Source organism: Paramacrobiotus metropolitanus, unplaced genomic scaffold (assembly GCF_019649055.1).
Source record: "Paramacrobiotus metropolitanus isolate TYO unplaced genomic scaffold, Prichtersi_v1.0 Parri_scaffold0000147, whole genome shotgun sequence".
NCBI lineage: Eukaryota > Metazoa > Tardigrada > Eutardigrada > Parachela > Macrobiotidae > Paramacrobiotus > Paramacrobiotus metropolitanus.
The window spans coordinates 181,739-194,421 of NW_026570367.1; the positions used below are offsets into that span (position 1 = coordinate 181,739).

General features: G+C 39.0%; 2 protein-coding genes across 3 annotated transcripts; both read left to right on the plus strand.

Moving 5' to 3' along the window:
• The first annotated feature begins 341 nt into the window (after positions 1-341).
• On the plus strand, positions 342-5,129 carry LOC129599486 (eEF1A lysine and N-terminal methyltransferase-like). 2 transcript variants are annotated; one of them, XM_055497731.1, is made up of 14 exons: positions 342-620; positions 712-750; positions 811-957; positions 1,022-1,103; positions 1,430-1,641; positions 1,724-1,957; positions 2,183-2,320; positions 2,387-2,573; positions 2,984-3,185; positions 3,264-3,374; positions 3,431-3,775; positions 4,186-4,217; positions 4,280-4,532; positions 4,784-5,129. In XM_055497731.1, exons 1-14 carry the CDS (start codon positions 514-516, stop codon positions 4,897-4,899), a joined length of 2,205 nt encoding a protein of 734 aa, XP_055353706.1. In that variant the 5' UTR covers positions 342-513; the 3' UTR covers positions 4,900-5,129. The 2 variants fall into 2 exon arrangements, with proteins under 2 accessions (XP_055353706.1, XP_055353707.1); XM_055497732.1 differs by lacking the exons at positions 342-620; positions 712-750 and having other exon boundaries at positions 824-957; positions 1,026-1,103.
• Positions 5,130-6,140: 1,011 nt separating this feature from the next.
• On the plus strand, positions 6,141-9,289 carry LOC129599515 (uncharacterized). The gene is made up of 5 exons (XM_055497781.1): positions 6,141-6,454; positions 7,622-7,819; positions 8,172-8,198; positions 8,269-8,448; positions 8,810-9,289. Exons 1-5 carry the CDS (start codon positions 6,394-6,396, stop codon positions 8,917-8,919), a joined length of 576 nt encoding a protein of 191 aa, XP_055353756.1. The 5' UTR covers positions 6,141-6,393; the 3' UTR covers positions 8,920-9,289.
• Positions 9,290-12,683: the final 3,394 nt, after the last annotated feature.

The window sequence follows — 12,683 nt, forward strand, 5'->3', positions numbered from 1 at the left end:
AGTACTACATGCGTTTTCCAGTTTGACTGAATTACGGACCACAAAGGAAGAAGTCGCACACTTGAAGGCGGTGTCAGTGCCCGAATCCGGTGCATGGATTCATGCTTTGCCAGCAGCATGTCTCGGTAACCTATTGGACAACAACGCCTTCCGTATAAGTGTAGCGCTACGTCTCGGAGCACCAATAGTTACTCCCCATGTGTGTGTTTGTGGCGGACAATCGATGAATTGGGATGTTAAGTCCATCCCAAGGGGTGGCAGCCACTTAGTTTGCACTTCATCATGAAAGGATATGCCAGCTGATAAACGCATTTATAAACACCGTTGTTTTCCTACTGTCATCCTGTCATCTAGAGCAGACATTATTATGACGATTTATAATTTATTGAACGTTTTTCTTTGAAAATACCTTCTTTTAGGATGAACAAATAATATTACGTGTAAAACATTTATGCTTACCGTGGATTTGATCGTGTAGTGCGTTTCTTCTGTCCTGCAGGTTTTGAAAGTATCATGGCAGGCCGAAGCGACAAAGATAGACACGTTACTCTGGGAGCCGGAAAATCTGGCAAATTTATAATTCCTGCTGATCCGAGAGGTTTTCAAGATCCCAAGTACTGGTAAGTGACTTTCCTAGGATCGTTCCTTTGCACTCCGATCTGTCCAACTTGCCTCTGGAATTTACAACACGTGGTGGCCGATTCATTACAGGAACCAGTTTTTTGCGTCGCGCAATACGGCTTTCGAATGGTGAGGCATTATTGATTAAAACCTTTGCAGTTTTTCATGGTAATGTTTTGCAATTCACAGGTACGGGAATTTTCTGGAATCAGCGGACATTCTGTGCAAGTACATAAAGCCGAAAGATAACATTTTGGTCATCGGATCGGGAAACAGTGAACTGAGCGCTGATATGTACCGAGCTGGCTTAAAAAATATTACAAACATCGACATCAGGTGAATTTTTGCCTTTCATGCATATTCAGAAATTTCGTGTTTTATAGAAGTTTCTTTGATTTAGTCAGGTTGTAATTGATCGCATGACGAAAAAATATCGAGAAAGCTGCCCGGATATGAAATTTATTACGGATGATGTCACGAAGGTACGGTAAACAAATTTTCGTAAAAAAGGTTCGAATTACGATTAATACAAGTCGACTGACTTAAATTAATTGAATTTCACCATATGTAAGATTTATAGTTTAAAATTGTTATATTACTTAAACAGACTTATGTATTTGGTAGTTTATTCCCTTCGGTACTGCATACTATAATTTTTTTTCACTTTTATTTAATAGAAACTTAATTAATTGAATACAGTACCTTTTTTAGTTGCTTCGCATGATTAATTTTGGTGATGTCGTATTATTTTTTGCTCTACCTAAAGTGCCGGAATTGAAAAACCGTAATACAGACAGATTGTTTTCAGATGGCGACAGTTTCCGATGAAAGCTATACGGTTGTGCTGGATAAAGCCACATTTGATGCGTTGATCGCCGATGATTCAGCCGCAAGTGGTGAAATCGCTAGAAAAATCTGCAGCGAAGTCGATCGGGTTTTGAAATGGGGTGGTCGCTATGTCTGCATTAGCTTGGCGCAGAAACATGTTCTCGCTCCCCTAGTTGTTAATATGGCCGAAAAGTTAGTGCAAACTTTTTCAGAAAATTTTACTTTTATTGGGACTTAAAGTATTTTGCTGATGCTGTATATTATTTTTTTAAAGGAACTATGCTATCCGTGCCCATGTGCTGAATGTGGATACATCGGAATCTGAGCGTCCAAACGATATCGTATTTTGCTTCGTGTTCACGAAAATGAAACCGGGTGGCGCATTAATATGTGACATGCAGTTAAATCCTCGGGAAAAAATTACTCGCGTTGAAGATCTCCACCAGTTTATAAAGCGCATTCGCGAGCATCAGTACATCCAGACGTTGGCCAAATTTCTAAAACTGGGGTAAGTTTTCTGAAATACGAATCCAGCGTAGTGCTTTTTAAACATTTATTCTGGAGAGCAGTAAATAAGTATGACATAATTTTCATTAATACTCAAGATAGCATTTCTAATTCGAAATAGCGCATTTTTAACATTAGTAAATCTGATCAAATTATTGTGGAACAACAGTAAGTGCGCTCCTGTTTTCTCTTCTGTAATTCTTCCGTTCCATGGGTTTAATTGCAGGAGATATGATGCAGTGGAAGGCGAGCATCTGAAAATATTTAATGAAAAATCCATCCACTGCTACAATCTGTATCCTTTCAAGCCGCAAGTTAAAAAGGCTCAATTCACTGCAGCTTGCTTTATTATACCGCCAGGGAGGTAATTCTTTTCCACCTTGCTGTGTGAGAATTTTGAATATTCCTTGTTGGGATCCACAATTTGTAGATCCAAAACGTTTCTTTACGGAACTCACGAAGGAAGGAAAGAAGTGGCTGAACAGAATATAAGTGCTCAGCTGGTTTTGTTTGTGGAAGTTATTGAGCCACCGAATGGACGGTTTAGTTTTGATGCCGTTAAAGAACAGCTGACTCCACATTTGCGGGATTTGATGCCATTGAAGTTATTCGAAAAAGTAAGCTGTGGTGAAGGTAGTTTTTGTGAAACTGTCTATCAGTTGTAGAATTTTTTCTATCAGTTTCTTGTTTGTGTTGTGATATTATTTCAGATTTTGTGTGCGAGTTGCAAAAAAATATCAGCAGTTGGTTGGTTGGTTTTCAGTCGTTTTTTGGTCTTCTTTTCTTGTCGTCAGTATCAAGAACCTGGCGGGGTATCCGAGTCGTGCACCCGCACATAACTGGGATCGTGTTTGTAGATAATATAAGTTTGTGTTTGTGGATAATAATTATATAGATATAAGTTTGTGAATAATATAAGTTTTTTATGACCGGATTTCTAATCTGCAGTTTTTCGGAACTGCGAAATTTTTACTGTTTGAAACTTGTGACGAATTTTTGCATCTCGGGGCGTTCTTTATTTGCCTAGATGGTGTTCCTCACGGATGGTGCATTTCCAGAATCAGAAAAAATTGTGCCTGGGGATGAAATTGTTTACGAAGGCAGTTCGCCTACAACTGGCGAATACCGCATTTTGGAACGTCGGCTTCCAGGAGAAAATGATTTTGAGCGACGACTGGTATTTCTTGATACTCCGCATGTTATTCAGACAGAAGTGCGGTTAAAAAAGGGTAATTGTCTTGCCTTCTTACGTTGCTTTAAATCACCTTTCTGAGTTTAGTTTTCTTGATTTTTGTGAGTTATTGTAGTACCTCCAAATAATGCAAACAAAACAGGAGTAGAATTCAACCGGGATTACCTACCGAGTGACTATCAGCGGTGTATTATTGCATCGCTAATCAACCACAAGAAACTTCGTGGTCAGTCGATGTGACTACAATGGTATGCGTAAAAAACTAATCGGATTTCGTTATAGATGGACAGAAAATCAAAATTCTGTTAATCGGATTGGGTGGGGGATCTTTAACCTCATTTATGCATCAGAATTTCCCGACGGCTGTGATTGAAGCAGTAGAGATTGACCCTGCAATGGTCCAGATTGCAATAGAGTTTTTCGGGTTGATCATTGATGAACGATGTGGAGCCCATGTGGGGGATGGTATTCCATATTTGAAGGAAGCAGCACAACGGGATGATCGTTACGACGCGATCATTATTGACGCAGACACGAAAGATTCTCGATTGCCGCTACGCTGTCCACCTGCCGCCTTTCTCAATCAAGAGATGTTGCGAACAATGCGTGGTCTTGTTAATCCTGACGGTAATTTAAGCTGACAGTTAACGTATAATAAACAGTAAATACCGGCACTGCTTTCGTATGCATGTGTGAATATTACATATTTGGGACGGTTGACAAATACGTGGCTACTAAACTTTCTACTGGCATTACTTCAGTATTGATATATTACTATCTTTAAATTAAATATAATTTATGTTTTTAAATGTCGAGGCTTATTTTTGGGGAAATATTAATTTGCGTACATCTGCCCAGCTGCCAGGAGAATTTACGTATCGTTTTAAAATTCAAAATTTTTAACGAGATATGTGGAAGAGGATTGGAAAAGTTTATGGTTTTGTAAATGTTGGGCGTTTTTAGACATTCATTAAAATGATTATCGTCTCCTTGTGACACACGGCACTTTAAATCAAACACTTACTTACTTTTTTCAGGAATGGTTATCATAAATATATTGACGAGAAAGGTAAGACCGAAAGTAGTCAGGAGAAAATAGTATAGACTTCCGAACAGGTGGTACTCTGTTAGGCCGAAATAGCAGACGCAGTGAAGAATGGGATCTTGAACGTCTTCGGGAATGTTGTGTATACGTTGGGACTGGATGATGAGCTGAATAGCACAGCCGTAGCTTTACACCCAAGCTATTTTGTACCGGGGCCTGACGACAAATTAGACGGTGAATACAAGATGCGTTCTAAAGATGCATTGGAATATTGGAAAGAGGGCCTAAGAGAATTTAATCGAAGGATGGACGAGAAAGATGGCGAGATACTGCTGGATGGTATGGTTTAATAATATATTTAGTGCACAGTTAAATAGTTAAATATGTTTAGTATTTTGGTTAATAATATTTCTTTAGTTATTTACGCAGTGTTAGTCGGATAATCGGGTTAGCTTTAACTGAATTTTTTTAAGTTTTGATTTGGTCAGTTAGGGAGATGTAGATATGTACAAAGTAGTTATCAGGAGAATTCGTGCTTCGAGGCTAGTTTGTAAATACTGGCAAACGATAAAAAATTCTTGGTTTTTAAGGGTCACTGTGGTGGAAGCGGTTGGAAATAATATTCACTATTCCATTCCTTATGGGGAAAGAGGAATATGCTGTGCCGGAAAGCGATTCCAGTTCCTTCAAGTTTAAACAGGACTGAGAACACTTTGCTATGCGATTTTTCTCTTCGCCGTTAATTTGGGTGAATTACACATTGCTTGTATTTTCTTTCAGCAGTTAATACTTGTACTGTGGAAGTTGTTAGTTGTTGCGGTTGATCAGTTCTTTTTATTTTTGTATGTTAAAGTATCGCCGCGCTCGGGTCGGCCCGGTCGTATGAAGGATTTACTAAAAAAATAAAGGTTCATTCGTGCATTAAAGCTTTGAGATTGTTAAGGTAATAAATTTTGCTGATTCGCTCCAGGCCGTCAAATTAAAAGATGCAGTTACGGACTTTTGAATAATACCGGGAAAATTGTCAGTCAGATACCGAAAGATTTTGCAAATTATCCGTGAATACTGTATACGTAGATCACACAGTTTCATAATAATAATGTGCCTCGCTAAGACATGGCACTATAAGACTGAAGCGAAGCACAAAAGTTTTATGCAAAAGTAGTGTGTGTCATGTACATGTTTTTGGTGGATGAGACCGGAACAAGCATGCAGTTAACTGGAAGCACAGCTGGAAGTGTGCCGGTAAAGTGCACATTTAGATCGCTCCGCTAGAATCTTTACTACAGCGGTCTCAGTATATTGGTATCAAATTATTAAATTAAATTAGAACCAGTTAATATCTATATTAGAACACTTATTACTTACTATGGAGTACTTGTACAAGTAGTTGTGATACAGTACACGAAGCAGAACTAAAATTGTGGGAAAAGAACAATTTGAATGTGCATAATTTGCATCAGTATGTACTAATAAGTACTGAGCAGTTTAGCTACGTATACAGTAGTGTATTATAAGGTGCTAGCTGATTGCGGTGAGCGCAATGTAAAATTGAACTGAATCCTGTAAAAACTTGATCAGCAAATCTTTCGATTATTACCTATTAGCACCTGCGAGACATATCTGTATAATATTTCATGTGGTTACAACAGCAGTATGTCAATAACTACAAACCTTTGGCAACTGAAGTGATTGTGAGCAAATGGCGAGGCGGTCGGTAACTTCTCCACACAGGAACTAGGTCGGGGGATGATTTCTTAAGAGTCGAGCGGTGAGAGGGAAGAGTACTGCGTCCTTGTATGTGCAGCCATAAAACCCATACTTCAGTATTGGAACAACCATACGAGGCCCATGATTCGGCCAAGGAAAATGTGTTGCAATGCCGTATCACATATATGTGCGGCGATTGTGCGAGTATCTCTAAAGATGGACCGCGTCGGCGTTTGTCTCTCATTTTCGTGTGTTATGGAATGGTCGACATCCATGGACGGCTACGACTATAGATACAAATGAACTGATCAATGGTCCGATAAGTTGCATATATAGAGCAGCGCGACAGTAAGTACCGTGTATTTGCACTGCCAGACTGATGTTCCACTGCTAGTTTGTCTGGACGATTGTCTGTCGAATCTGAAATTTGGAAAACTTAATACTTTTGCGGATTTATCTCTTCATACATTTCTGGCTTTAAGCGAAGGAAATGTATAACATCTGTTTGTTGATTTTTACTTTTGGACTTCTAGTTACACCGTGGGCTTCAGGTACGTAAGTGTTGCTAATTGTTGTAACTGTCAAGATGGGACAGCGACATTGAAAAGCAACTGCGAAAGCAATGTTACTGGGTAGCTGGATTTTTAATGCATTTCGCGCATATCCTGTATATATAAACGTCTAGATAACCTATTTAAAATCTAAATTTTCCATGTTTTGTTCAGTTTCTTAATTTATTCACTAACTAATAGGAAATGCATAAGGAGGTATAGCATTTCCGCATTATTAAAATACATAATTTTGAAGCCCAAGGTAAAGTTCAAGTGGAATCGGTTTTGGCATATATCGTGCACAGTTTCGTAAACAGTGTGTAAGTCACATCATATGGGTCTACTGGGAGTTATTGCTGCTAAATAAAGGACTACTATCTCTTTTAAAAATCGCTGGTGTTATAAATTGCGACATCAGAGGCGACAAAATCACTACATAGATACGAAATCAGCTAAGTAGAACTAGAAGTAAATATTAATCATGGCATTTTATCATTGCTCTGGGCAGACCACTGAGTCAGTTGCAGTAACTGACCAAAATGAATATGGAATCTGGTTATTACAAAATACCAATCGTACAATACTTATGTAATAAAGTTGTAAAGAGTGTAAGTACCCGCTGATGTAAAAGTTGTCAACACACTACGCACATATAAAAATTATGATACTGGGATATTGGGTAATGGAATATTAAATATTACTGGAATATTCATTTAATTAAAATTCGTTCTGTCGGGTTTGAAATAATCCTCTTGTGTATTTTGATTAGCTGCAGATTTGTTATGGCCGTCGTGATGCCAACTAATAATGAGTATCTAATTACAAAATAGCAAATTACAAAATTACAACTTTCAAAAAAACCTAGCTAAGATAATGTCTGATTTTCAAGTCTTAAAGTAAATTACACATACTGACGCTCAATAATTGTTTTAATGGTATAAATACTGGATTCAGTGTCAGATAATCGCACTTCACTGTTCATCTATTTTTTCGATTGCTTCAGCTTGTTTTCTCTTTCCCATATCTTATAGTACAGATAGATATGATAGATGACAAGTTGTGGTTCTGTGGTTTGCTTTGTTATCCGTAGAAGTAGTGCGGTTGCTTGTTTATAGTCGTATTAAACCTTCTAGCACTCGATTACATACACTCTCATTTTACACGTAGGCAATCGCCGGAACAACAGAACCAACCACAAGATCTCTGCCGAGGACCGAGCACTTGGATCTTTTCTACAAAAGGTCGCAATTGGCAGAGCACAAGCTTGCCAAACTGATGCGGACTGCTCCAAACGCGGAAATATCAAATGCCTGGGTGACAACATGAACTTCTGTGGGCGGCCATCGGTGGCTAACATTTTCCAAGGTAGGAGGGATAAACACGTAGGGATAAAAAACCATTAGTTAATAATAAAGAAAATAAACTTAACTTGCTATCCTGACAATAAGCATAGTTGCCGCCATCTAGTGGTCATTTGGGATTCGGTCTCTGAATAAATAAATTTCCAGAAACGAATAATTTCCTTTGATTTTTCCACAAGTCGTGTTTTCAAAATAGTGACGCCATGCATGAATTATTATCCGTTATCCGCTTTGGTGAATTTGGAGTTCATTAACATTTTTTGAATCTTTTAGCTAACTACCATAACGACCACACTCACCTACCGCATGCTCATGCAAATAAATTTTCCGTATGAATTAATGTGTTTGTGTTGCAGCGGCGGATGATAAAGAGTGCAGTGCAGGTAAAAAAACATCTCCGTATGTTAATATAACGTGCCGGAACAACGCGGTTGACATGACATGGATTTACAGATGCTGATTGTCAGAGCCTAACGGGAACAAAAAAGTTAGCATCTCGCTGCGTTGCCGGCAGATGCGACTTTTGTGGGCCGAGACTGTGCGAAACGGATGCGGACTGCTGCTCGCTCGCGCAGGGAGGAGGACAGAAATGCGCCACACTAAGTGGATACGCTGAAAAACGCTGCTGGAAAAGTACGTACCCATGTTGGATCCAACATTTTGAAAATTACGCGAGACTTGTGGATGCATGACAAGAAATATTTTATTATTTGTATTAAAAATGTCTCTAAACTACAAAAGTTCAGGTTCCGCACAGAAATAATATTATATAAAATATTATAATACAGCAAATGGTCATCTGCAGCTGTGTATTTGATATTTTTAGCATTTCGCAAATCGCAACGGTTGTGCTATGCATGATTGTCGGCAACAATCTAAATATTCAAAGGCAGCTTTTAATGATAGTGGCCAAAGCAGAAATCATTCTAATGGTTAATGCACGGAAAATGCAGTTCTTGTGAGTTTGTATCAAGTAATAATTTGATTTTTGCAGCCTGTACACGGAAAGATGATTGCCTTGTTAGTCTTGGACCAGCTCGAGGCAAGCTAGTGTGCGTCGATGGTCTGTGTCAGAAGAGAAATCGCAAGGGGAAAGTAGCCTGATTTGACAGTATTCCATCACCATTGTCACTGTTTATCTCCTCGGTATACAAATGGATTACTAAATGCAAACCGACCCGCCGTTTGCATGGATTTTTTTTCGCTGTTGAGTTTTAAATTGTACATCTGTGACTCCAAAATCGATTAGCTTTTTTTATTAATTACATCCGCATCGCGAAAAGTGACACTTGTACAGATCGCATCGCTGTAAAATAAGACATTTCCTCTGTACACATTTGCAGAACGTCGTTCTTTCGTTTGTATATGGAATTTCTGGTAAATGTCACGGAAAACGCAGTTACAATAATGCAGTGTTGCAAATGTACTGGTGGGGATCATGAGGAACGATGACGACAGCAGGAAGTAAAGGGCATTAATACTCAATTTATCAGTTATTTTTATAGTAAACTGAAATATTTTCCTATGCTTGTTGCTAAAATTTTAACAGCTGAAATGAAATTGTTACCGGTTTCCTTATTTATCATATAGCAAAGCAAAACCGACTAAAACTAGCAATATTCTGACATAGTCTAACAAATTACAGTCAGTATATAGTATATATTTGTTACGTTGTTTTCTTGGTAGAACAAAAAAAACTTTAATTAAGATGCACAAAGTTTACGACGCATCGCTGATGTTCTACAATAATGAAATATGAAGTACATTTGTATACTTCCGTCTCACATCGCGATATAACGGTACAATTCATGAAATCATGATATGACACACAAGTTAGAAACTTGGATTTGTTGTTTGTGCATCTAGATAAATAGCTCGCCGATAGCTTAACTACCTAATGCTGGGAATGCCACTTACGGCCTTCCATAGTTAACACGGCCACTGGCCAGCTCAAATCTTTATAATAGTACATCAACTCCCTTAGTTGCCCAGTTTCTTAGTCGTTAATCCTGGTGCTATGAATCTACATACATGTACAGGAAATACCGCTAAAACTGGGTTTGGCGGGGTTCCTGTTGTTCGTAAGTACATATTCTTTACGTGTACACAACATGTGAATTGGTTAATGAGAGGAAACATCCACAGAGGGATTGGCTTTTTTGTCAGACCTGAGCTTTTGATTCTCGGAAAAGTTTATTACAGTACTTATAACTCATAAGCGGTTGAGTACGCATTGATTTCAGAATATCCATTATGATAGGGACTGTAAAATAAAGCCAGAAATGTCAAACCACGTTTGTGCGCACTTGAATGAATGGCAGTAATTAAAATTAAATTATGTTCCATCTGTTACCCCAGAATGACCTGATCCTAAACCTTTGCAATAACAAAGGCCTGCAGAACCTTCTTATACCGCAATGTTCTTGTTTTCTAGCTAGGTCTAGGAGTGTTAATCAACCACATGTTAACAGAAATTGGTATGTATAGCGCAGACAAGGACGATTTTAATATGTGATATGTATGTAATTATTCTTTTAACTTATTTGAGACAGAATACATTATTACGATAAGTAAAATAACCAGCTATATTCGACGAAGGTTTAATTTACAGTAGCAAAATTTCACTCACAAGTCAGTTTACCGGCGCCTCAGTCCATCGTGCGCCTCAAGAATGGATCCCGCGGATGACGCGTATCCAGGTTGATTTTCGACTTTCGAGACACGTTGGCAACGGAATTCGTGGGAATGGAGTCCCGCTTTAGCCTCCTGCAGGTACCTGCCGAGCTCGCTGACGGTGAAGAAGGGGGTATCAAACAACACCTCTTGTGTACTTAAACATCCGAGCAACATGGCGTCCGTACGTCGTTAAACTCTAATAAACTTGGTTTGCGTCCGCCACTGAAAGGCTAACATTTTGTTTCTGGATGTTTTTATATAACTTAAAATTTCTAATTTCAACAACGACTACTACTCCTACTGGCTTAAATTTAATTTATGGATATATAATTATATAAAAATAAATGACTTAAACTATGAGGTGCCGTAATCGCAATTCAACCATATGCACAGCTTGCGGACTTATTTCTTCTCCGTCAACAGTCATATTTATATTTAAATATATAGCAGTTGTCAGATAAGTATATACATGTTTGCAAATAAACAACGCATTTCCTACGTGCTATGCTATCAGATTTGTTTGACTTTTATCTAATTGTTCAAAGTTAATCGTCGCATGGAAAAACATATACGTGTTATATTTCCATTTTCGAAGGTTTGTTTAACGATAATATAAAGCAAAACATTTGGAGCTACCCTGCATTTACTGTATCTGCTAACGCCAACAATTATTGCATCAGCAGAATTTATTTACATTAATTTTTTATGGCACTGCTGCACCGTGATCCATGTAGACCAGTATGCTGCAGTTTACTTTAGCTAATCAGTTTATTCAGATTGGCGATACAATACACTCACAAGTTTCTTACACTTTGTAAAAGTGAAAAATTTGCACTAAATGCACAGCCTCAGCCGACTACGGAAATAGGTAGGCGGCCTAATCGCGCAGAACGTTTCGTCTGAATTAGCCGATGCTGGTGCTGTTCTCATGACGGAGGCCGCGTTCCCGCTTTGGATTTCAATGCTGATCCGCTGGCGCAGATACTCCGTTGCCCGTACCTCACCTATTTTCTGTCGTATCGTTTTCCAGACTTCGGTGACCAAACGAGAGGCGTCAGGTCCGAGTGTTTCGATACCCGCTACCCGGAACAGGTAATCTCGGGCGATTTCCCGATACTTCGCCACTTTATCCTGCTCTGCGCGCGCCGCGGCTGCCCCTGCTTGTTTCGACGTTGCCGCGATGTGCAATAAAGCTACCGTGCACACGCATGTGGCATATCACGTTAACATTTTTCCTCTTTTCCACGGGACCAACGTTACTCCGTCGGGAAGCTTACCGTTGGTTCGGCATATACCAGGTGGTTCCAATTCCGTTTCGATACCGGCGGAAGCAAAGGCGCGCTTTAAAGTGACATTGATACGGCTATGTCTGGGCTTCCGGTCCCGGCTTTTTTTGCAACTCAGGCCATGGTATCCTAGCGCAGCGGCCCATTCACCACAATTACAACGGTGTGGAATGGTGAGTGGTACGCCGAGACGCAGGCCTAAAGCAGTTCTAAGAGTGGTATCGTTTAGAAGTTCCCGAGGGATGCTGCTGGAAGCGCATCCAGCCATGCACCGTTAGTATATAAGCACACTGTTTTATGAATTCGCTGGTGTAGGTTGGAGTTGTAGTTAGACATGTGCAGTGTTAACTGGACACGAGCTATTGTCCATATCTGAACATTTACGTTCATACATGCACAAGTAATGAATGGTATCTTCAGCAAAATAAAGGTCATTGCACGAATCTTTTAAAAGCATACGCGCGGTCAAACTGAGACTACCGTATCTAATGTAAATACAGTATATTACGGTACGAGTACTGCAAATAAAGGTAAAGCGTTTTTTTACTACTAAAAACTTTTTTTACTTTTACTACTTTTTTTTACTTTTACTACAGTCTTTTGTTTTTCTACCCCAAAACATTTGCTTACGACGAATTCGACGACGTCAGTGAGAGAACTCCGCTTCAATCGGTAAAGAATTACGTACCTTGTAATAGAGCTGCTGAAAACGGAAAGTGATTAATTTATTATAAAGTTTCGGAACACTTAACCAGTTCACCACCGCAAGTGATCGTGAATGCACTACAACCTCGATGAATTCTCTTAACTGCACTGTCGATATAAATACGAGTATTATAAATGAACACGAGTGACAACATCCAGGTGCAAAAGGAGGTATTATTATTTTGAACTGGGTTAATTATA

Bases quoted from the DNA above. Each gene is read 5' to 3' on its own strand.
- LOC129599515 (XM_055497781.1), top strand. From the start codon at position 6,394: ATGTATAACATCTGTTTGTTGATTTTTACTTTTGGACTTCTAGTTACA. The intron at 6,455-7,621 runs GTACGTAAGTGT...TTTTACACGTAG, and splicing joins AGTTACACCGTGGGCTTCAG to GCAATCGCCGGAACAACAGA. The intron at 8,199-8,268 runs GTAAAAAAACAT...ATGGATTTACAG, and splicing joins TGATAAAGAGTGCAGTGCAG to ATGCTGATTGTCAGAGCCTA.
- LOC129599486 (XM_055497731.1), top strand. From the start codon at position 514: ATGGCAGGCCGAAGCGACAAAGATAGACACGTTACTCTGGGAGCCGGA. The intron at 1,958-2,182 runs GTAAGTTTTCTG...GTTTAATTGCAG, and splicing joins GCCAAATTTCTAAAACTGGG to GAGATATGATGCAGTGGAAG. The intron at 4,533-4,783 runs GTATGGTTTAAT...TTGGTTTTTAAG, and splicing joins TGGCGAGATACTGCTGGATG to GGTCACTGTGGTGGAAGCGG.